At 40.3% G+C, this 24,592-nt stretch overlaps 2 protein-coding genes across 2 annotated transcripts; both read left to right on the forward strand.

The window, feature by feature from the left end:
* The first annotated feature begins 16,429 nt into the window (after positions 1-16,429).
* LOC113012151 (cannabinoid receptor type 1B-like) lies at positions 16,430-19,682 on the forward strand. The gene is made up of 2 exons (XM_026152171.1): positions 16,430-16,743; positions 17,272-19,682. The coding sequence occupies exon 2, from the start codon at positions 17,341-17,343 to the stop codon at positions 18,769-18,771; it is 1,431 nt and encodes a 476-aa protein (XP_026007956.1). The 5' UTR covers positions 16,430-16,743; positions 17,272-17,340; the 3' UTR covers positions 18,772-19,682.
* A 2,321-nt stretch (positions 19,683-22,003) lies between these two features.
* LOC113012295 (akirin-2-like) lies at positions 22,004-24,472 on the forward strand. Its single transcript, XM_026152398.1, has 6 exons — positions 22,004-22,207; positions 22,543-22,716; positions 23,130-23,273; positions 23,363-23,512; positions 23,636-23,707; positions 23,855-24,472. Exons 2-6 carry the CDS (start codon positions 22,545-22,547, stop codon positions 23,863-23,865), a joined length of 549 nt encoding a protein of 182 aa, XP_026008183.1. The 5' UTR covers positions 22,004-22,207; positions 22,543-22,544; the 3' UTR covers positions 23,866-24,472.
* The last annotated feature ends 120 nt before the right edge of the window (positions 24,473-24,592 follow it).

Genomic DNA, 24,592 nt, shown 5'->3' on the forward strand with positions numbered 1-24,592 from the left:
GACTGATTTTATTTGTATTCCTTTTGCTTTTTATGTATCTGCATATTTGTGTCACTTTAATGTCTTTAACGTTTTTTTAGTTTTAAAATGACTTTTCTGTTTCAAACCCTATTTACTGTGGCATTTTGAATATTTTTAAAACTGACGTTATTTTCTCTTTTTTTTTAAATTGACATATAAACCCATTAACTTCATTTTGTCCCTCCAGTTTTCCAAGCACAAATCCTCACAAGCTGTTGATGCGTCTGATTATAAACATGAGGTTCCATCTGACTGAAGGAAACTGACAATATGTCAGTCGTGCTCGCTCTGCCCTGTCAGCATCACTTTCTAAACAAAATGAGCCCTTTGAGGGGTCCCTTGGAAATCCAGCCTGCAGCACTTTACTCACCACAGCAAGACACTCGGTAGTTACAAAATATCCCAGAGGGCCTCAGAAATGCGTGTGTGGGTGCAACTCGACAGTTCTGTTTCCGTCATTAATGTCACATCAGCGCACACAATGTGCCTGTGCGTGCTTCAAACTGGAATACATTAGCACCTCGGCTTGTCGAGTCGTCCTGGATCTTCAGAAGGTGGAGTGGGGGTGGGATTACACTGTGCGAACATTTGTTCGTGTTTTTGTTATGATGCTTGATAGTTTACGACTGAGCGACAACTTCATCCTGGTCTCCAAGGCATGCAAAGCAACAAAAACAATTAACTATGACTATTTTTCACTCCGTTTTGGATCCATGCGTGTAAATTCTATTAAACAGCGACTTCTTCAAAGGCGTAATCCACATTTTCATATAAATGAATGTTTGCTCTGTTATTCTGGATCACTGATTGAAATTACACAGTTATTTACCGTCTCAGCTCATTTCTAGTCGATAAACGCTTTAACATATAACGCGCTGGGAAAACTAATCAGTAGAGTTCCACATTTCTGTCATCTCAAATTTCAGCAGACAAATAATTTGTTTGTAGGCAACAGACTAATTATTATAAGCAGTTTTTGATGTGCAAATCTTCAGAAAGACTGGAAAATTTATCTACCTGGAGCAGTGTATATATATTGCAAACAACTGCAAGCAAAGGAAAGCTACACTGCTATGTGAGCAAGTCTTTTATCTGTTGCTTGTCTTTGTCTTGGGGTGCAGTTTTATTTTGTAGTCTGCTTTTCCCCAGAAGTCCACGCAGCTGCCCTCGCTGCTTCAGAGGCAACCCCACAGTAGCGGTGCCCTTTCTTTGTTTGACAGCGCTGAAAAGGCTGCTGTCTGCTCCAATAACGTCACCCATTGTGAGCAGAGTGTTGAACAGTGGGAGTACAAGTAGTCCCTCAAACCACTGAGGAGCCACAATCACCAAGGTGAGTGACAAGTGGAGCTCAAGTGCAAAATCTTACTCAGTTGTTGTGCTGGGGGATCTTTTCTAGCAACAGCAAATAATCTTGTGTGTGATCGTAGAAATGCTTTGGAACAGTAATGAACCAGTTCTTTAATTCTCATATTTAATCTGATTGTTTAATAAACAGGGTTTCTTCAGTGAATAAAAAAAGCTGTATAAAATAGACCACGTCGCAGAGTTTCATGCAGCCCATGTCTATTACATTTGAAAGACTGATACTCTCCTCGGTACACAGCAAGCTTAATTTGCAGTCCTCCTAATTCAGTAAGTAAGCTCCTGAGGGGCAGGATTAATTTCAGTTTTCTGCTCCAAGGAGGGAACAAACACCTCTTCCCCTTTAGAGGAGCCTTCGCTGCTTAAATAAAATATAGACCACAGACATGCTAAGGAAGTCTAAATGTCTGCGGGGACAACAGAGAGATCAAGCTGGGATCAGTTTTCCTCTGTTATAATAAAAGGAGAAAAAACCCCGCCTGAGATAACACAAAAGAAATGCCAGCCTCCTGAACATTTCAAGGAGGCTGGAGGGAAACTGCTGCATCAGACTGGATCTGCCTATAGTTAGGTTTGACAGTCTTTGTGAAGCAAAACAGAAGCAGAGCTGCTGTTGACGAGATACAGGCAAATGAAGAAAAGACAATGGGCTGCTTTTCACTAGACAAACAAGACTAAACACTTTGATCAGCCCCTCTTTTTTCCTTATCAAACACATCAGTCGATGTTGCATACCAAATAATCAGCATTACTAGTAAAATAAAGATTTTTAGCTTTTGAATAGACTTGAATAGAATACTCTAATCTAAAATAATGTTGCAGTAATTGCGTGCATTTGCAGTTGTGACAGAGTAACAGATAGTGATGTATCACCTCCTCCACTTCTGGCTCGTTGCTTTAACACTCACAAGCTACAACTAATTAGATTTACTCATGTTCAGTATGAAAAACCTGCTTCTGGATGTCTTCAGCATACATTAGCCACACTATAACAAACCCGCATGTAGGTCCAGCATTGCTACAATGTTGATATTTGATTGGTAGGTACAACTATTGCGTTTAGCATTCTAGTTATGCTGACACTCACTGAGTTGTTGATGAGAGATTTCACTGGTGGCACAAAAGAGATGATCGCTGAGTCATCTGGGGACCGTGCATGTCTTCATCGATACCTGGATAGAAAATTGCACAGTGGACAGACCTCCACATTACTGAAGCAGCATGTGAACATCTTAAAAGGGAACAAAAGAAAAAGCAGCAAAAATCCAAAGTAGAGCTTCAAATGTCCTTCAAGAAGCCTGGAGAACTATTCCTGAAGACTATAAGAAATCCCAACAAAGCTTGCCTAAGAGAGTTCAGGCTGTATTGAAGAATAAAGATGGTCATATGAAATACTGGCTTTCAAACTCTTTAGAATTGTATAAACTTTTTGCCTTATATACTGTATTTCAATTTATACACAGCACATAAATTAGTGAAAAAGCAGCCAATGTCCCAAGAAAAAGTTTGCTCATGACTATTTTTTTTAAATAATTACTTAATTAAGCCTGGCTCCTTAGAAGTAAAATATTAAAATGGAAGCTGACTGAAGACTTTTGCAGTACTGTTACAGTCTACGGTGCCCAACAAAGTTATTGTTATTCTAAAGAAAAGCCTCCATTCAGTGTCCTTGCTGCATTAATTTCCCTATTAGAAAATAATGCACATCCTTCTTGGATACATTTGAGTACACTCTCTCTCTCTTTCCCCGTCTTTCCATCGCTTCACATACTTGAACCAGCCGACACGTCGGGGAGAAAGCTCGCGTGTTAATTGGGAGCTCTCCCACGGGAACTTGTAGGCGTCTTTCTTGTCTTCAGTGTTTATGAACTAATGTGATTGCCACGGTTCTCCCAGATTCATAGCTACTCGCGATTAATGAAGATGCTTAATATTCCTTTCAGAGGCGTGTGATCTGTTGTGCATAAATAACACTTAAGACTTCAAAAAAGAAACCCCAGCTGACACAGCTGGATTTATTGTACTATAAAAGATACGGTGGTATGTTTTTTTGTAATTGTTGCTGTGTTGCGGGACATGAAACCGCCTTTGTAATAAATTCCTCTGACACTTGCAGAGTGTTAATGATGTCAGGAAATCCTCGGGGATAATTTATGAGGCTAGCTAGCCTAGCCTAACACTTTGAGACATGCTGGCTAGCTGATAGCCCTCTTTGTCTCTCTAAGTCTGGTAAATTAAGCAGAGAGGCAGTCTCTTCATGTAGCTCTTGACAAGAAAGCCAATCTGGGTATTTCCCAAAATGTCAAACTACAGCTCCAAATTAGCTCATCACGGTGATCGTCTTAATAATGACAATGTAAAGGTCGGGATTGATGAGAATGAACCCATTGTAGCAGCAGACTTTCATCTAATGCTAATAAAGGCTGAAAAATTTGGCACATTTCACCCAGCAAAGGTTTTAGCTGAACTCATAACACAGTGTAACCTTCCCTGCTTCTACAGTGTTGCCTACAGGCTTCTTATTTTGAAAGTGAAATATGAAATCTCTGCATGCATAAATAACATAGCTGAAGTGAGTTAATGAGAGATATTATCATGTTTGGGGGAGATTATACACACCCTAGTGTGTCATGGTTTTTCAGCTGAGAAATTAATTGAATAATTATTTCTGGGAGCTTGTTATTCAGACTATTTAGATGATATGAGTCAAACATGTTTATTAGACTGATGGATGTCAGCTTAAATGCCTGCCGGAAGAATACAAAAGGTTAACAAAATATAATGATTTAAAATCCTGTAGCTACTGGGACAGCATGATTGTGTAAGTATAGGTTGTTAGATATGTTTAATTCAGTCAATTAATAAGAGATAAATAATAAAGAGGAATCAAATAACTAAATAACTACAAGTTTACAGTTTCCCAGAGGCTCACTCAATCATTTGAGTCTAAAGAGCCAGACAATCATCCTACAGGATGTGAAGAGATGATTATACACCACAGGACGTTGTTTACAGCCTTATTCAAATGGGAAGCAGCAGTTGTGGAGCCAATTGTAAAACATGTTTCCTGCCTTTTGGGTAATCATTGATTAGCCCTCTGGAAAAAAAAAAAGCTAAATAATAGCTCGGTGCAAAGAGAAGAAGTGGAAGAAACGCCAGTATACAAAATGGGCCAAAATGTTTCTGCTTTGTTTCTGTTTTTCACCAACAGATGTGTGGCCATCTCTTTTTCACAAAACAGTATTTAAATTTTACCTCCTTTCCATCTGCATTTATAGCTACTTTGTTGTTATTACAGTGAGTATTTTTACTCTGGTAAGGATGAAAGTGTGTAACATTGGCAATAAATAAATATACACCTTTTTATATGATGCATGTGTTTGCGTGTGTGTGTGTGTAAAAAATTGGTATATAAACCATCATCATTTTTTGTTTAAAAATAATCGTTTTCTATTTGCAATCGAAGTGCATTTCATTCTATGTATTGCAAAGATGCACTGTTACATTTGGTAGTGTTTTCAACAGCTCATGTTCACATGAATCATGTTTGAGTCATGTGAATTAGACAACATGATTCATGTGAATTTGACATCATGTGAACATGATGTGTAGCGTTCAAAGAAAATCAAACAAGATATTTGACTAATTTCTCAAACTTACATGTCAGATTTCTCCTTAAACAAAGGTGGTTTGCTGTTGCTTGCATCTCTAAACATTTTTGGTTAGGCTTACATTTCCCACAAGAATTGTATGCACATTGTCAAATCCATTATGTTATCAACAACATTAAAATGTAATCTAGACAGTATTGAGTTTCCTTCCAAATGGTTGTCTAATGCAGACAGGTTGCATACAGATCAACAGGCCACTTGCTGAAAAAATGTACTGAATTTATTCAGTGGTTATCCAAGGCTGGCTTCAAAATAAAACCAGTCACTATAGGCCAGCGGCCCCCAGCCCCCGGGCCACGGACTGTGAGTCGTTTGAGTTGAGACTTGGGTGTGAAATTTGTGGTTTTCAGGTTTTTTATTGGGTTTTTTTTAATCGTTTTTATCATTAACTCAGTTTCCCCTTGTCTTTTCCCGTTTGTTATGAATACATCTTCTTTTTTTTGTGCCAGTACTGTTTTCCTTTTGTTGTAATTATCAAAGGTAGGTCTGTGAAAATATTGTCGGACATAAAGCGGTCCATGTTGCAAAAAAGGTTGGGGACCGCTGCTATAGGAGCTCATGTTAAAAAGCCTCAGCTTTAAATCAGAGATAAACCTTATACTCATCCTGTATCTGCATCCACAACCTAGTAATCTCCCCCTAAGCAGTTGGGTCTTAAATTTTCTAGTACATGTTGTTGTAGGTTTGGGTTTTTGCTAGTGAATGTTAAAATATAGATGTGCATTGCTAAATGAGCTAGCTTGCTAGGACTAGCATTAGCTGACTACTCCCCCAGGTCCTCGGCAAATATAGTTGAGGCTTCAAAATGTAACTTTGAGTCATAATTTTGGTTATAAAACTTCTATTCTAGTGCAGTCATCAGGGAAAATGTTTCCATTTTTACCACAAAGGACATACCACATACACACTTTATTTGGTATATCCTTTCCAGCTGCTTGTTAATGCAAAAAAAAAAAATCTAATCAGCCAGGTACATGGCAGAAACTCAATCAGAATGAGGAAGAAAGCTGATTTAAATGGTATGGGTCTGAGTATTTCAGAAGCTGTTGATCGCGACCAAGATATGCAGAAGAGCACCTCTGAATGCCTAGTACTAAGAACCTTGAAAACAGATTGGCCACAGCAGCAGAAGACCACACAGAGTGCCACTCATCCTAAAAACAGGAACATGAGCACGTTGATGAATCTGTGAAGAATTCAGGCATTCTTAACAAAGTGAATGGTAAGTGTAGAATAAGAAGATTCCCATTTATCAAACACCTTCCACTGAATCAACATTTCTTTTTTAATTATTACATGTGCTATTTGCTTTACATTAACCTCAACCTCACAAAGGAGGAGAGTAATTCTTTTGATCTTAACGATGCAGTGATAAGCACCGTTGCCTCACATCTTCTCCCTCGCCCTGCATGTGTTTCCTCCGGGTGGTGTAGTTTCCTCCCACAGTGCAAAGACATGCTTGTTAGGTTAATTGGTGATTCAAAATAGGCTGTAGGTGTCACTGTGAGAGTGTGTGACTGTCTGTCTCTCTGTGTTAGCCCTGTGATGGACATGCAACCTGTCCAGAGTGCACCCTGTATTTATGTCAGCTGCCAAGTTAGATAAGCAGTTAAAAAAATGAATGGCTAGATGATGCAACAGTGTAGCCTCATTTGTTACAGCCTGCAGTCCTCCTTTATTTCTTCAACCTCAAGGTAAAATAATTAAAAAAAATAAAAGAGACAAGAAAAAGAAAAATGTGAAGCTTTCAAATTCTGCCTTTCATCCAGCCCATACTCCCGCATATTTATCTTTTTTCAACACTGTGCCTGATTGGGTTGTATCTGTGTGCGTGCGTGTGTGGTTTCAGCACATACACATTTATTTATTACAAAGAAATATATCATTCTTGTTTGATCACGGCTGTGATCGTGTGGCTGACTGCACAGTCCTATCTCAGTCCAACCCCACGCACCAGAAAGCAGATGTATACCTCAGTGGCAGTATCCTTAAAAAAACAATAAAAAATTATTTCCATTGGCTCCAGCTGAAAATGAAGCCTATTTTACAGATTAAAGGATCATGCCTTTGATATTTTACGCAAATAAAAGAAGCAGATGGCTCAGAAGATGAAATGGAAAACAAATCGTTGCTAATATGTTTAAAGCACACGTACGATTTCACATAAATTCCATTTTCTAATGGCTGTGGTCAAGAACTGGCTTTGATAATGTAATATCAGGCTGTCTGCCTCAAGCTCCCAGAGCTCATACATCAAAGAAATAATTTCGACACCTTCTCTGATGCCAGAGACCTTCACACGCTGACTCTCTTACGCATTAACACATTAACAAACACTCTCACTCTTGGCAAAGCAAACTGAGATTTTCGTGGTGTAGTCAGGGGTAATGGTGACACCTCGTACTCAGCGTATCTGAAATGAAAATGATCAGGGAACGGAGCAGATAATATGTTGATTTCATTGTGGAAACAGGTGCCGCTGCGTGACACATCATCAATCAATCAGAACTTAACAATGATCTCCCAGCACTGCTGGTCATGACCTTTGACCTCAGCCACGAACCTGTATTTTTAGAATGATTTATGAGGGTCGAACCTGCGTTTAGCCAAAAATGGGTTAAACCAATGAGCCAAAACTGATATGATGTTTCTCCAATGAGACACATTGCTCAAATGACGAAAGGGCAAGCAAATGGGCGACGCTTTACATGTTTTTTATTATATTTATGCGACAAATTCAGTTAAAACCAGCATGAAAACAATAAATCCAACTAACTAGTGTCTGTTCATCCACAGTCTGATCCATATTCTGCTCCCTCATTGATTTATTCCTTTGTCATAATGAACATGGCTCTGTTATTTCATATTCAGTCCCAGATACACCAGTCAGCTTCCTTAAATCTCCAGCCCGGCTAATTGGACTGTTTACTCCAGCATCTGTCACCAGAAGCTACAGGGCTTATTTTTAGAAAATTATTTATCCTTCTTCAAACCTACATTGACAGATTTATCGGCGTGCTGAGTCCAAAGAAATAAGATACAAATAAAAAACACTGGCATATCATCGTTATATGTGTGCAAGCTTTACATGGTGAACGTGTGGTGTAAGCAGTGCGTATTTATGTCTAATATTAAGATTATTGGCAAAAAATAAAAGCTTGGGGATGAGTTTGCACATCCAAGCCAATAAATGCAATAATCACAGCATGTGGGCAATTAATTTGCTTTTTTTTCCCAGCTCTCAGTGCATAACACTCACAGAAACAAAGAATTTGCAGTATTTGAACATTTTTTTGTGAATTATTAAAGCAACGAGTCGCTGTGACCTTGGGTAAAGACCTTTTGAAGAACCCATAGTGTCTCATGAAATGACAAGCATGAATATGCCACTTTTATGTATCTTTCAGAATCTCCTGGAGATGGTTTAAAGCCACACGAGCTCCAAAGATGAGCCGCTGACTGAAATACTACAACATATTACACACGAGTGATACAATGAAAAGTGTGAGCTTGTCAAAATTCACAGAAAAATGTAAAGCCAGGCATGTAAGGTAATTTCATTAGTAATGCTGCAAATCAGTGTTGGGTGGAGATATGAACATTACTTTATATAGCACAAACTGTGTCCAGGACAGGACAGGAATTATTGCACTACACTGCTAACATCTCCTCTTTGCAAGCATCTGCACAGACCTTGTGCTAATACACACAGCTTTAACAATAGCGATGCTAAAGCTGTGTGTATCCCAACCCCTGCACAGCAGCCACAGCCTGACCTTCAGCATGTAACAAAGGCAGCGATGGGCAGCCAGGCTTGCAGCACTGCGGCTTGCATTTCTACCTGTACATGTGACTTCTTTGAATTCTCCTTTGGTTGAGTTTTCATACTTAAATACCAAAAGAAAGATGTATTTGTGTCTTCATCAGGTTAGGGACATGTTTCAGTGTGTGAGAGTGTATCCTAAGGTTTACGTAGCTAACTGGTAAGCATGTGACAGTGCATTACAAAAGGAATACAACAAATCACTTGAAAACAAATCCCAAAATCTGGATCTGATTAAAGTCCCCAAGTAATAATGGAGCAAAACTTGGTTATCTGCAGTTTTTTTTTTTTTAAATGAATCGCTCTGGTTGCATCACTGCAGAGATACAAACGTTCATACCAAAGAATCGCCCTTGCACAGACAGCACAAAAACACACACACACACAATACAACATTGCTGCAGGCCAGGTGACCTTGAGCGGTTGTGGTGAAGCAGAGTCTCCATGGTGATGCACCTGAAAATCTCACAAAGGTACAGTGCAGCTTTTAAAATCTTTTCTGTCAGATAATTGTCTTTGACTAAACACAAAACAAATTTCCTGTGGTCCTCGGCTGGTATTACTCCTGAATTTAATAAGAAATGAATAGCTGCGGCAATGAATGAGGAAAAACAGGTATAAACGGAGAGCAAACCGAGCTGAATATTCATTATCAGAACTATAAACATGAAAAAGCCAAAAGGTGCTAAAATAGGAAAACTCATCAGTGATCATTTCCTTTCCTTCATGTACTGCTACTGACTCTATAATACACTGCTGTCGCAGTGTGATAACTCACAGATGATTCAAAGTTTGGTCCACATACGTGTAAGCCTGAAGTCAATTAGGCCACAAGCTGTGAAGTGTTATAAAAGTAGTCGGGGGTGGATGGGTGGGGGGGCTCGGGTGATGTGAAGGAATCATCTGTGTTTGGCTGGTGGCTGTCTGCCAGCACGGTTGTTTATTCTCTGTAGCGGTCGATCTATTTTACAGCCCAGATGGCTGTGATTGCTTTAGGAGAGAGAGATATGAGCTACCTGACAAGGATTACAATGAAATCTGTCTTTATGCGCCATCGTTTTTCATAACGTGCTCCTCCACTTACATTTTGCTCATGCATTATTTGGTCAATATAATCTGTCAGATTTAATACATTTCCTTTTAGTGTTATAATAAATAAAACAGTTATAATAAACAGCAACCCAGCCGGGGATGACTGCATTTTCAAGTCCACACAGTCATCATTTATAAAGTGCTTAACAAACCTGAACATCACAGCTAACAGGTGGGTTTTCTCATTTCAGTGCAGCTAGCCAAACAATGAAGAACCACTTACTGCTTAAGAGACACAGAGTGGAAGTGGACAGCATATCCTTGGTTTCTCATTATTGCAGGCAGGGGCTGTACAAAAGTGACCCCCTTAGACTTGTGTATAGTTTTAGTCCCCCTGTTTTCCAGTGAGTTATCAGTGTTGCTAGTCTGTTAGCCTTATCAGCCAACCAACCAACCTGGTGACATCACATTCTGTACTGGCACAAGATGGCGCTGAACATGTTCTAACTTTAGCTTTAAGAGCTTATTTCTTATATTTAGCGTCACAGAGAGTGTTAAATCTATGTCTGTTTCTAAGAGCAGGGTAGTGAGGTAGTGTTTCATGTCCACTTTAAGTCTGGTATCAGCGGATCAGCAGCCGCAGACATACGTTTTCATGACATTGAGGCTACAGCTGTTGCGTTCTTACTATCAAGCCCTCCTGAACCTGAGAAATCATCAGGAGCATCTTACCTAGGATAAGGAGAAGAAGTAGTGGTCCAACGTAGTCTTTTTAAATGAAAGTAAGTTTTGCATTTTATTTGAAAATCAGGGTCCTGGACTCTGGAGGAAGGGCGGAGAGGCAGTAAATCCAAGGTGTTTGAAATCCAGTCTGAATTTTCCTCAGTCTGTGATGATTTGGGGTGCCATGTCATCTGCGGGTGTTGGTGGCAGTTGAGCCACTGTGTTTTTATCAAGTCCAAAGTCAACACAGTCGTCTAGAGGAGATTTTAGAGCACTTCATTCTTCCATCTGCTGACAAGCTCATATTGCCAGAATTGCTATCAAATGGTTTGCTGACCATGTTATTATTGTGCTTGACTGGTCAGCCCACTCTCCTGGTCTAATCTATGGAGTAAGAAACACTCCACTGAAGAATACAGACAAACTGTGACTAAGGTCACAATAAAAAAAACTCTGAGCTTCAATAACATCACAGCAGTGCCACAAACTCTCCTGTGGCTTGCTATACTGCCTATAGGACTGTGCTCGAGTGAAATATATTTATTGTCTCACAAATGATTGTACGTAAGAATCTCAAATTGCTTTCCAGACTCAGGTTCAAGGATACAAATGGAAACAAAGTAATAGAAAGTCAGTGTGAAGCTGAGGCTTGAATTCTCCTTTCGTTGAACATTTTGTTTTGATTTCACATGAAAATTACTTTTCACCAACTGTCAGTACTAATGCTTCATGTACAACTGATGTCACATGACTTTTTACTGCTTACTGCAAATGCATTTGTATTGATGGTGTGGTTTAGACTTGAAGGTTTCCATTTTTCCATACATATTCAAGCAGATGCACGAGCATGTTTTAATCCACATTTTAACCCTTTGTGCTGTAAACCAGCCTTGATGTCAAGACTGCAGTGTGGAATTTCAAAAAAGTTAAATAATCTCTTATATGGACTTGTTCCAGAAGTCCTGCCTCTCCCACAGCGCTGTCCAGGAACCAAATAAAAACAGATCCTGAACCAAATTTAAACTGCTTGTTCTTTAATGTCAGCTTATTCACTTGTGCTGTTGTCTTGTCTTTTGTGATGACGCTAAAAGCCATTACACAAAGTCTGTGTGTGATGAAAGAGCTCTTCCGGGATGTGAGAGCACTCTGAAATTGCTCGCTGGATGCGTTTGCCAGTAATGGGTGAATAAACAAGATGGAGTGAGCAGAATGAGAATAGATAAGTAGTGCGGTGGGTTAGAAATGTTTTCATGGAACAGCTGGAATCGAGCTCGCAGTGCGATTCCTTTAAGGACAACATATATTCCCTGAAGTGCTGCACTTAGTGCTAATTTATTGTTTATGTCTATACGCCTTATCATAATATTGCATTTTTCCAGCATTGGCAATACACGAAGTGCTTAAATCAGCTATACAGAATTCAGGTAGTTAACGTGGTATAAATTTAAAATAACATAAACATGTTATTTTATTTAGCAGCTTAAGGAACCATAAATTAGATCTAAAAATAAAGTGAAAATTGGACTCCATCCCACAAGCATGATGATTTCTAAAGCTGCTCTTTATCTGCTCAGTGACAAAAACGCAACTGCTTCCTAAACTTAACTTGTATTTGTGACTTGTGTTCGAAGCCCCCACACATCCACAAAATGAGCTTTAAATATCTTTTTTTTTTCTCCCTGCACAAAATGACTCAAAAATCTGGATCAGAAATGGGGACTGGTGACGAGTTAAAAATAAAAATCCAATTTCACAACTCCTCTTCTTCTTGACAGAAAAGGGTCGTGTGATTGTAGGTAAACTGACTGCTGGTGTCATGGCAGTCAGGCCCATTTGTGTGGGGGTGTTTTTCGTCTTTGGGTGAAGCTCTGCAGCTGGGCCCATGGAAAATAAATGATTATCTGGCTGCGAATCACCCAGTTGCACTATGAGGATGCTCCAGATTAGGTTCTGTTATAGAGTTCAAAAGATTGTTGGGTGAGCGAGTCTCGCTCCAAAAACCTCTTTTGTTGCAGAAGAAGGACAATCTTGTATCGCTGTTGTTTTTCAAATCCATGAAGGATAACACCAAGAGCTTGACTGGGCTGTGAGTTGGAGCTTCGCACTGCTGACTGTGTAATTCATCTGTGCCTGTAGCATTCATTTGCATAGTGTTTGCGCAAGTGAGCATTCACTGAACCACCTGCTAAGTCTTCTGATTACCACTCTGCTCTGCAGAGATTAGAAAAAAAAGGTCTTTACATGACTAAATGGTGCATGAAGGAGATTCTACCCACTGACCATACGCTGCTTGCCTCTCCACTGCACCAAAAAAACCCTCCCATCTCTGCAGTGGTATGTGATGCAGTGTTAACAGTGACTGACTTAAACTTCTTCAGATAAATGAAAGAAAATAATATCTCTAATTTTATGTATTTATTCTTTATTAAACACATGCATCACACGTCCTCTTATTTTTGTGTCCTGGTCTCTATCCAAGAAGAGGAAACTGACTCACAGAAGGCATAAACTCACAACTTTTGGAGACTTTCTGTTGTGCTGTGTTGTTCCCTGCGAGAGTGAGCTCGCAGACTTTGATCCTGCCTGTTTATTTCTCTGATATTACTTTCAGAGTGTGGAGCTGGCTGTTCAATCACAAGTCTTTGGGAAACTGATCAACAAGCACCTTTGATTTGCCTAATGAAGTCAGGTTGCTACGTGTAATTGCTTGATGAAGTGAATAATGAGGATGCGCCTGACGCTGAGCTGGAAAAACAAGTAAAGAACTCCTCGAGTCAATTTAGTAAACATTAAATTTGGGATTTTTTTTTTTTACTTCTTCTGCCAGTTGAACTAATTTGATGTAAATTCAATTTATTTTGCAGCGCTGCGTCGACTATGGCATGAAGTGTCTCCAGCTGGGGAGGAACAGAGTATAGAAGTGGCAGATTAGGAAACAGTTAAGAACCGTTAGTGCTGAGCGGGTCTCTATTTATGCATCTTTTCCTGCTCCCCCGCCCTTCCTCCCTGCTTTCTCGTGCCTCCTCGCACGCTCCCATCGAAACAAACACATCAGAGACAGACAGCCTGCTTTGGAGACTCGTCTGCTAACATGCTGTGTGTGTAATCACTATATTTTCAGTCTCCAAATCCGTCTTGCTCTCTCTGATTTCACAAAAATGGGAACGAGTCTCTTGATGTGCAATAAATGAAACAAATCTTACTTCGCATGTTATTCTGCGTCTGTTTTGAGAGACTTTTGCTCGGCGTGGACTGAAAACAATGACTCCAAAATGTAGGCAACTGCTCAGATGACAATTGGCTGTAACTGGAGAAGGATCAATATTGGCTGAGGGGGGGGTGCATTATGATGCTTTAACGCGGACTCCTTATAAAATCAATCGCTCTAAATCACTTTGCAATGTTCATCCACGAAGCCAGATGGATGTGACAATGGCAGCAGCCTTCCAGTGCAGAGGATTTAGAAAAAAATGAGCTTCTACAAGTTGATGATAGAGTCATAAAGAGGCCTTTTGTCTTCACAGACAAGTCTGTCTTTAAAATCCCGCCCTCGGTGACTGAAATAACCATGATAATTATTATGATTGATGTGTGTCGCAAGTGTCTGCCCACTGCTTTGGGAGTGGATTGACGCCACGTTAAAACTTTGTTCCAAACATGAACGAACAAGCAGTCTGAATGGAAGTCACAACTACAGATGAATTCCACAAACGCCATTTATTACTCGTCGATGTTTCGCTTACACTGTCTGTCTTGGATATACTGTCCCGCCGCGAGTGATCAGCGGCTGCTAGAATCTGAATCAATCTCAGCTTAGCAAGCGTTGAGCAATTACTTGGATGACTCCTCAGCCTCTTTTGTTCTGCCAAATCTGGAGGCACTGGCATCGCGCGCAGTGTCTTTTATTGTTCTCCCATAATGTTGAATCGCCAAATGTCATGTATTTTCCACAACAAGATACATGTAATTTGGGAGATGGCTCTACTGGGAGTGCATAGTGGAAATAATTGCGCAGCTGTGCAGGACAGGAAAAGGACTCCTAATGGTGTGAATGTGACTCCCGTCTACAGTAAATAAATAGATGAATAGTGTTCAGAATAGATTTAGTAGCTTGAACACTGCACTAAAAATACACATCATGGTCCATTTTTTAAAATTAGCTTGAGATGATTGTAATCACAAGCCACCACAAAGAAAAAAATGTTCACATGAAAGTGAACGTCAGCATAAAAACTTCAGCTAAAACACAACAATGAGAGGGTCGTGAAACTACATTTCACACATATCAGCAACAAGTACATAAAGAAAAGCATTAAAGTTTAAAAAGAACCACAAATACTTCTACTGCAGGCCATAAATCCCATAAATGCCCTCACTTACACACCATTAAAATCACATGCAACACTGTAATTGATTTCCAATTGTAAGATGAGAAGAAGTGTTGTCTTCACAGCTTTCCTTTTCATAAGAAAAGGAGAGGGGAAATGCTCATGCTCATGGAGAAGAGAACTTCCTAGAATGTCCTCCGGACTTCTCTCTTGATGTATTTGACACATTTGCTTGGCTAAGAGACGTCAGAAAGCAACATATTGCGTCATGATCTAAAGAAACAGCCGAGAGATCCTCTGAAAAGGGTTGCAAAAAAATGTCTTTTATGAGCTTTTGGGACACATACTGGGAAAGCAGCGGTGAACCTTCCCAGGAGCAGTCTATCAAAAATACTCCAAAAGCGCATGAATGGCTCATCCAGGGGGTCACAAAAGAACCCAGAACAACATCTAAAGAACTTCAGTCATCACTTGTCTCATGATTAAAGAGGCATCCATGAGGAAAAATCACTGCTGACCTAAAAGAACACAGAGGCCCATCTCACATTTTAGATTCTGGTTCAGGTTACTTTATTAATCCCCCAAAATGGCAAACTGTTTGCTGCTTAACCACACATGCTACTCACAAACTGACACAACCTACAGCTTTTAAACAAGAATCACAATCAGTGTTGCATGTCAAGGCACAGAATAACAAGAAATAAGTTCAAGGAAGAAAACAAAGTGAATACAGCCAAAGTAATGATGGTATGAAGTATCTGTTTGTTCTACACTGGGGTACAAGGTAACAGCTTGTGATGGCTTCGGGCTGCTTTGCTGCGTCGGGACCTGGACGACTTGCTGTATCGACTGAGCAATGAATTCTGCTCTCTACCAGAAAATCCTGAAGGAGAATATCCACCCATCATGTCCTGCCCCGAAACTCAAGAACACTTGGGGTTATGCAGCAGGACAATGATCCAAAACAAACCAACAAGTCTATCAATGAATGGAAAAGAAAAAGAGTGTGCCCTCCTCAAGTCTGGACTTTGATTTTGCCATCCATGCTCAAAATCCCTCCAATGTGACTGATTTAAAACAATCCTTAAAAGAACAGTGGGCAAAAATTTCTCCAGAGATGAGAAAAAGTTTTTTAGGTTCGGCGAACCCTTTTCTCTTAATAAATGACATCATCATTTAAGAACTGCGTCTTTTTGTTTGTAATATTTTATCTAATACTAAAATTTGATCTGAAACATGAAAAAGTGACAATAAAAGAGCTAAAACTGCGCATTTTTTTAGTTGTTTTTGGTGTGTAGTTGAAATTCCTTGCTATGTGATGAAATAACTCAACAGTAACACAGCTGGGTTCCATCGCTGTGTAAATAACCAAGGTATTGGATGATGCTGGTCGTGGATGATGCGCTTCCCACTGCGCTCCAACACCTCAGATCACGTGACTAGCAGGCGCACAAAGCGCAGCCTTTATAACCGCCTGCTCCGGCAAACCCACACACCCCACCGGCTGCCTGCTTGGCTTTACTGTATGTTTGACACTAGCAGTATCCGAGGAGTCAGCTCGTGATTATTAAACCACCAAAGCAAGAACAACAACCAACAGATTTTTATTCTCGCTTCCAGTTTTTGGGTTTTCAGTTACTTTAAATGTTGGTCAGGAGTGAAGGCAGAAACAGCAGACCGGTTTACTCCCAGTGTAACTGAATTGTTTTTATTTCTATTTTTTATTTATTTATTTTTTTCGCGTAATGGATCCGTGCTGGGTATTTGTAGCGAGAAAATCAAGGTAAGCGTTTTTCGCAGTTTTGTTTTTCTTTATTTGTTCTTGTGAGTGCTGCTGGTAGCTTCCATACTACTATCGCGCTCTCGCCTTTTGAAAAACTGTTAATAATTAATACCATCATTACCGACATTACAATGTAAATGATCCATCGGACAGATACAGTCGCTCTTCATCGTGTCCCTCCCTTGATGTCTAATTAGTCCAGTGATTGCTGCAAAATATCGTAATGCTTAATGACCTTCTTTAATTAATAAGAAATCCCTCTATGTCCTACATTCTTAATGCAGTGATTTCCCCCGAGGCTGCACAGGTTTGTCATCAACTGTTCAGTTTCCCACTATTGTCTGGGATGCATCTGTTGTGGAGTCAGCTGGTCGATACACAGAATAACTCCTAGTAACAAATTCATCTTCCACTATATTAATCTTTAAATAAGAGCTGGCACTATCTCCTGTATTGAATATGTTTTAATGTGATGTAACAAGAGGTACTTTCTTGTGTTCTAATAAATAATTGCATTTTTCTTCATAGATGTGCTCTTCTACACTCCTAATACCTCACATACCTCTCCACTGAGCATCTCTACAGCCTAAAAAAACAATGAAGCTGGCTTTGCACAGGATAGCAGGCACCACGGTGAGCACCTTAACAACAGGTGTCCAGTATTTCGGCTCCAATGATGCCATCTACGACGACCCCTCAGCAGACTTGAGGCTGATCAAGAATGGATTCCACTATGAGAAAACTCACTCTGCTCCCATCAGCAGCTCCTTTCCCGGGATTGTCTCTGGAAGCAAGGAGGTCATTTTCAGCGCCCTCTCTCCCATTTTTCCCACCAATGTCTCAGACTTGCTGCTGGGTAATGCTACCGCTGTGGAGAGTGGAGGAGCGCCACAGTGCGCTGAGAACTTAGCAGACAATATGGAGTGTTTTATGATCCTCACTCCCGGCCAGCAGCTCGCGGTTGCCATCTTGGCACTCACTCTGGGTACATTTACTGTGCTGGAGAACCTCGTGGTGCTGTGCGTGATCCTGCACTCCCAGACCCTTCGATCCCGCCCTTCATACCACTTCATTGGCAGCTTGGCTGTGGCTGATCTAATAGGAAGCATCATCTTTGTTTACAGCTTCTTGGACTTCCATGTCCTCCACCGAAAGGACAGCCCTAATATTTTCCTCTTCAAGCTGGCTGGGGTTATTGCCTCCTTCACTGCCTCTGTGGGCAGCTTGTTTCTCACTGCAATAGACCGCTACGTCTCCATCCACAGGCCTATGGCGTACAAGCGAATCATCACAAAGACTAAAGCTGTCATTGCATTCAGCATGATGTGGACCATCTCCATCATCATCTCACTGCTGCCGCTGCTGGGCTGGAACTGCAAGCGTCTCGGGTCAGTCTGCTCTGACATTTTCCCTCTAATTGACCAAAAGTACCTGATGTTTTGGATTGGGATGACGAGCATTTTGCTCTTATTCATCATCTACGCCTATATGTTCATCCTCTGGAAGTCTCATCACCACGCAGTCCGCATGCTAAGCCGCACCTCTCAGAGAAGCGTGATTGTCTACACCGCAGAGGGGGCTAAAGTGCAGACGGTAAGGCCTGACCAAGCCCGTATGGACCTCCGTCTGGCTAAAACCCTGGTCTTGATCCTGGTGGCCCTCATCATCTGCTGGGGTCCACTCCTAGCCATCATGGTTTACGACCTCTTTGGGAAGGTGAACGACTTCATCAAGACCATTTTTGCCTTTTGCAGCATGCTCTGCCTGCTCAACTCCACCGTGAACCCTGTGATCTACGCCATGAGGAGCAAGGACCTGCGCAGGGCCTTCCTCAACATTTGCCATATGTGCCGGGGAGCAACGCAGACTCTGGACAGCAGCGCTGAGAGTGACTGGAACATCAAGAGCGTGAGAGCCACAGCAGGCAGGGCGGGGATAGATGGAGGAAACTGTGCAAAGACTCGAATTAAAGTAGCCCAGGTTACAGTTTCTGGAGGGACTGACACTTCTGCTGCAGAGCCGGTCTAATAAAAGACGGTCCAATCTGCTCAAGACAACTGTGAAGTCAGGATAGTGTAGAATAGCCCCCATCCTCCTAGTGCACTCTTCTGTGACTGTGAAATGTGCCAAAATGACTGACAAACAGAACTGAAAGCAAGTTTTTGTTGTTGTTTTTTAATCTGTAATGTTATAAAACTGGATCCCTGTAGAGTGGAGTGTGATTAGTCTAATGAGGGCTGTACTTATTTCATTATGTTCTCATTTTTGCGAAAAATGAGTTGTCTGACTGACAATGGCAATTTTATGAAGAATAATTCAATAAATATTATAGGTGTAAGAAAAAAGGGCATTTCTCTCCATTGTTACAAAGCAAATGCTATGCTTTGTTATCTTTGCTGTTGTCTGATTTTTTTTTACAGATTTAGCAGTAAAGACAAACTGCATTTGAAGATTTTCACATTACATTATACGGCAACATTGTGGCAGTCATGCAAGGTGAAAATGTGTCCATCCTCATACAAAATAGCAGTTTGGAATAACAGAACATTGCTGTAAGTAAAAGCATTTCATTAATAATTTTCAAGTGACTATTGATGATTTTGTAAGTCCATGATATTGTGAAGTTTGTCAGTACCTTATTTATTTATTTTGAAAAGCAAAGTGTTGAACTATGAATGGCCTTTTGATCAGATCAAAACTATAGCCTGTGGTGTTTTGGGAGTGTTGCTTAGCTGCTTTTTTTCACACCGGCTTACAAAAAAAAGAGCATCTTTTGTACAAATCTACACTGTCATATTCCTGTGAAGCATACTTTGTGCCACTGTGTCTCATTCCTGTGTGTAAATGGAAGAATGTGCTCGAAAATGTGAAATTTGTCTATTTTTATCATAACTTTGTCAACATGCCTGGTATCTTTTTCAATAAAATGGTGAAAATCAGCTTATCGGTACCTAAACTTACTGCGCACACACGCACAATACGGTTTTTTTTCTTTTCTTTTCAAAGTCAAAAATGTATGTCACTATCTGGGGTATTGGAGTGTCACATGTTCTACAAGTAAAGGTGAGTTTTGAGTGTGATTGGCCTTAAAGTAAGATATTTTACTTTTTCAGAAACAAGACAAAAGCTATTAATGTAAATATTTCAGAGTCATGAAAGTGTCATCTTTCCTTTCTTTAACCTTTCGCCTTGTGACCCCTTGGTACTTTTTAGGAGTTAGTAGAAGAATAAACTCCTATGTGTCTTTTTGTGTAACACTGCCCTCATGTGGTGATAATTATCTTCACATTTGAACTATATTTGATGCTTTTTGACTGTTCTTCCTTTTAACATTCGTATTTATTTATCACTAGTTGAAATGTCCATTGATGTCAGTAACTTAAATTACTACTTTTTCAACTTTTGCTGTTTGACACCTAGTCAAACAAAAAATACTGATAGAAAAATGTCAGTTCAACTTAGACTTTTTCTAATTCCAAGTCGCCACATTCGTGATGCAATGCTGACAAGTTCCAGTTGTAAATAATGATATTTACAGCTCAGTTCATCAGAATTTGCTGACATCAACAGTTAAATTCTCACTAGTGGCAATCCCATATTACAGATGCAATTTGTAAATTTTAAAAAGTTGAGAAACAGCAACCAACAAATTCTTAAGTGCTGACGTTGCATAGTTTGTCCACCAGATGGTACTCTGCAACTTCCCTGTTGGGAACAAGTGTTTGGAACCTCACAAACACATGGTTGGTAATTCTGATTTTGTGTGTGTTTGAAAGAGTAAAAAAATAAACTATGGAATATCAGATTTTTAGATCATCGGATAATGGTATCTGTCGCAATTACATATGGCAATAAAAAACAAATGCACATTAGTCAGACATTGTCAATCATTTAAGCAACACATATACACGTAATCACGTAATCTAAAAATTAGCTAATTAGGCAAACATGTCCCAAAATGATTTGCTGAGAAGTGTGAAATGCATTAGTTGATAGCTGAATTGGGAAATGACATTTCCACTACTGATAATCCCAAGTCAACATGCTGAAATCCAATTATAGATATCTGTATCAGCATTTTAAGAATGGAATTACTAATATCTGTTGCCTTTAGAGGCATGCTTAGAGCTGTACACATCAGCTGAGTGAAGCCATCTCTACACGCTGAAGAAGAAAGCTTTATGCGGAGCGCCACAAGGGCCAAAATGAATTGAAAAAAATTCAATAATAAGATCATTAAATAATCGTTTAGATGTGATTTTAATTGAAATTTCAAATAAATAATTGATTAAATAATTTAATGAAATGAACTTGTGTAATTAATTATTTATATGTTTGATTATTAATTCTTTCTCATTTTAATTTATTAATGACAAATGTAATTACTTATTTAATTATGTATTTCTTTAATTCATTTAGGCACTCATGTCCCCCTGTAATATCCTTCATGTTTTTATCCCATTTTTTAAAAAAGGGCCTTTTATTGCTTTGTAATAATACCTGCTGTATTTTATTCCTTTTTTAAGCTAAAAAAAATGTTCCATCCATTCTCTTCTGCTTGCGGGGGGCTGAAGCCTGTCCCACCTACCTCCGGGCAAGAGACAGGGTGCATGCTGAACAGATCACCAGTCTGTCGCAGGGCTAACACAGAGAGAATCAGACAGACACAGAGAGACTCATTCGTATTCACATTCACACTGATGGCCAATTTAGAATCACCAGCTAACCTAACCCCACGAACAGCAAGTCTTCGGACTGTGGGAGAAAGCCGGTGAGAACGCACGCAGACACGAGGAGAACATGAAAAACTCCACACGGAAATTAGTAATATGATGTTAGAAGGAATGTCCATCATCCTCGGGCAAAGCACAGAGGCTCTGTATGTAATGGTTTGACATTTTGCCTTCAGCGTTGTCACTAAAACAGCTGCAGGTTTCATAATAGGCTATAATAGCTGAGCCTCTGCATTGTTTTCATCAGTTACTCCAATATTTACTCCAATATTAAAACAAACGAGTGTATTAAGAGTAGAAATACAGGATGCGGAGAGAAAAGAATCACAACAAACTGTCAAATGTGAAGTTTATTCCTCAAAGCTAAAATTAAACCAATTATCAATTAAATTAAACGGGGTTTATGACCCATACTTTTTGACTTTTGATGCGCTGTCATGTTTTGTCATTGGTTTACGCTTCATGGTTCACTACATAATCCAGAATTCAACGCGTTTTGAGATTGTTGGGGGGTTTTTTTTTTTTAGACGTGACGTCACTAACCAGAGAAGCCGACAGCGACAACATCGCATCAAAAACAGGCAGCTAAGTTGTGCTAGCTAGCCCCCCTATCTAACAGCAGACAGTTGGCCTGCAGCTGGCTGATCGTCACTTCAACTTTTGAGAAACAACTTTAACAACACGAGCTGGTGAGCGCGGTGCTGCAGGCCAACTTCCCCCCTCCCCAGAAGGTAACATAAAAACAGCTTTATACAAATGTTAACCAGGACACACGCTCACGCCAGCGGCAGCCACAGCTAACGTTAGCTTTGTTTTTTTTATTTTTATTATTGGCTAGCAGGAGTAGCTAACGCTAGTTCGCTAGCAGACATTTAAAGCCGGAGCTGCGCAGTATGCTCGTAGTTTTATCCATCGACAAAGGAAACTGATTTGAACCTAACAATTAGCTAGTTGTGTAAAAAATTAGGCTCGGTTAGCAGCTGTCCAAAATAGTTGATGTCATCTCCTCGTTATTGCCTTGTTTCGGTGTTTTTACGTGCAATCTCTCCCTTTTAACAAACTGAAGTCATGGCGTGTGGAGCCACTTTGAAGAGGACCATGGATTTCGATCCGCTCATGAGTCCTACATCCCCCAAAAGACGAAGATGCATCCCCGTGTCCCCGTCATCCTCATCCCCTAGGAAATATCTCAGCATGGAGCCTTCGCCATTCGGGGAGTCTTCATCAAGACTTAGTGCAGGTAATGCTGGCTAAGTTGGCCTGCTTGTTTACTATCTGGAGGGGGGCAACAACAACATGTTGAGTCACTCTGTGTCAAATAATGGATTGGATTTATATAGCGCTTTTCAAGGCACCCAAAGCGCTTTACAATGCTACTATTCATTCACTCTCACATTCACACACTGGTGGAGGCAAGCTACGGTTGTAGCCACAGCTGCCCTGGGGCAGACTGACAGAAGCGAGGCTGCCATATCGCGCCATCGGGCCCTCTGGCCAACACCAGTAGGCAAGTAGGGTAAAGTGTCTTGCCCAAGGACACAACGACCAGGACAGAGAGCCCGCTTCCCAACCCCCTGAGCCACGGTCGCCCCAAAGGTGAAAACATGACAGCTGTTACTAATGGACGCCCTGCTTGTCTGTTTACCCCACTAGAACAAATCCTCAACAGCATCAAACAGGAGTACAAACGCATTCAAAAGAGAAAGCATCTAGATGGAGGCTACCAACAGTCAGAGTGCTGCTATTCGCCAGAATCCCCATCCCAGTCGTCTACTATGAATGCTTCCAGCATGGCAGGTGGGCAAAGGCGCAAGGTTAAGCTCAAATAATCATAAAGCCCATTCTACAGTGCGGTTTTAAGGTTTGATTGTTATTTATTTATACAGGAACATCCTCTGGAGGCGTCTCTCCATCTAGAAAAGAACAGCCATTATTCACCCTCAGACAAGTTGGAATGATCTGCGAACGCCTGCTGAAAGAAAGGGAAGAGAAGGTTCGGGAGGAATACGAGGAGACCATGACTTCGAAGTTGGCCGGTTGGTACCCAATGCTAATGTGTTTAAAAAAACTGAACCAGCAAATGTTAGCCACATATTTTCCCCAACTAGCAAACAATAGTTGTGAAGTAAAATGTTTTAACTGGTTGACTTTGATTTCAGAACAATATGACACCTTTGTGAAGTTCACACATGATCAGTTAATGCGACGATTTGGGGAGCAACCTGCAAGCTGTGAGTTCCTTTTTATTTTTAATCCCACCTTATTTCCACATTCGATGTAAAGGACAAAGCCTCGGCTTTCACTTCGAACTCTACGATTTTAAATTTAAACTGGCACTTCTGGTTACTTTATTTATATTTCACCTCCCTTCTCTCCAGATGTTTCCTGAGTGTGGCACAGAATTTTTGCAAGACGGCCTTCCCACGCTGCAAGCTATCACGTGATATCTCGAGGAAGAGAAGCGAAAAAAAACTCATCATTGTAAGAGATTAAGTTTAGCTAGTTTAAAGGAAACTTTTCTTACTGTGCCATATATCTGTCTTTGGGCAAAGGTTTATATGAAGCTGTTGTCAGTTGTTACCACTCTGTTGTAAGCAACTAGGTGCTTCCTCATGTAAATGGACCCTATTTCTACCAGTGGCCTACGTTCCTCCAGCTGTACGTGCATCTACAGTTATCTCACTTTTGTATTGATTCCCAGCATTCCAGGCTTTGTCACTTGTTTCTGTTTTGTTACATGTAAATACAATAAAGCAGGCATTGAGTTTTACAAGGTTGGCAGGTCGGTCTGAAAGAATGTGGAAGAAACGCAAGTTTAAACAGAAAGAGTATGTTTGCTGTTTGTTCACTGCTTTTTAAACTGAGCATAAAGTGGGCTAATTTGCTCCCACCCCCTCCCACCACCAGTGTTTTATTTATTGAGTTTTGTTCTGCTGGTATCACTTTGAAACCAATGTACTTATTAAAAACAATAAACATCTTTTAAGAGTTGAAAACTGGTTTGATGCGTCAAACTATATCAGGAATAGCTTAATAAATACAAGTAAACTTATGTGATCGAGTGCTGTGATAAACAGCATTGGGACTGCTGTCAATTTAGTGCTTAAATTACTCTC

The sequence above is a fragment of the Astatotilapia calliptera genome, chromosome 19 (genome assembly GCF_900246225.1).
Source record: "Astatotilapia calliptera chromosome 19, fAstCal1.2, whole genome shotgun sequence".
NCBI classification, from domain to species: domain Eukaryota; kingdom Metazoa; phylum Chordata; class Actinopteri; order Cichliformes; family Cichlidae; genus Astatotilapia; species Astatotilapia calliptera.

Coding starts and splice junctions, on each gene's coding strand:
- LOC113012151 (XM_026152171.1), top strand. CDS start 17,341: ATGAAGCTGGCTTTGCACAGGATAGCAGGCACCACGGTGAGCACCTTA.
- LOC113012295 (XM_026152398.1), top strand. CDS start 22,545: ATGGCGTGTGGAGCCACTTTGAAGAGGACCATGGATTTCGATCCGCTC. Junction 23,274..23,362: donor GAATGCTTCCAGCATGGCAG/GTGGGCAAAGGC, acceptor TTATTTATACAG/GAACATCCTCTGGAGGCGTC. Junction 23,513..23,635: donor CATGACTTCGAAGTTGGCCG/GTTGGTACCCAA, acceptor CTTTGATTTCAG/AACAATATGACACCTTTGTG.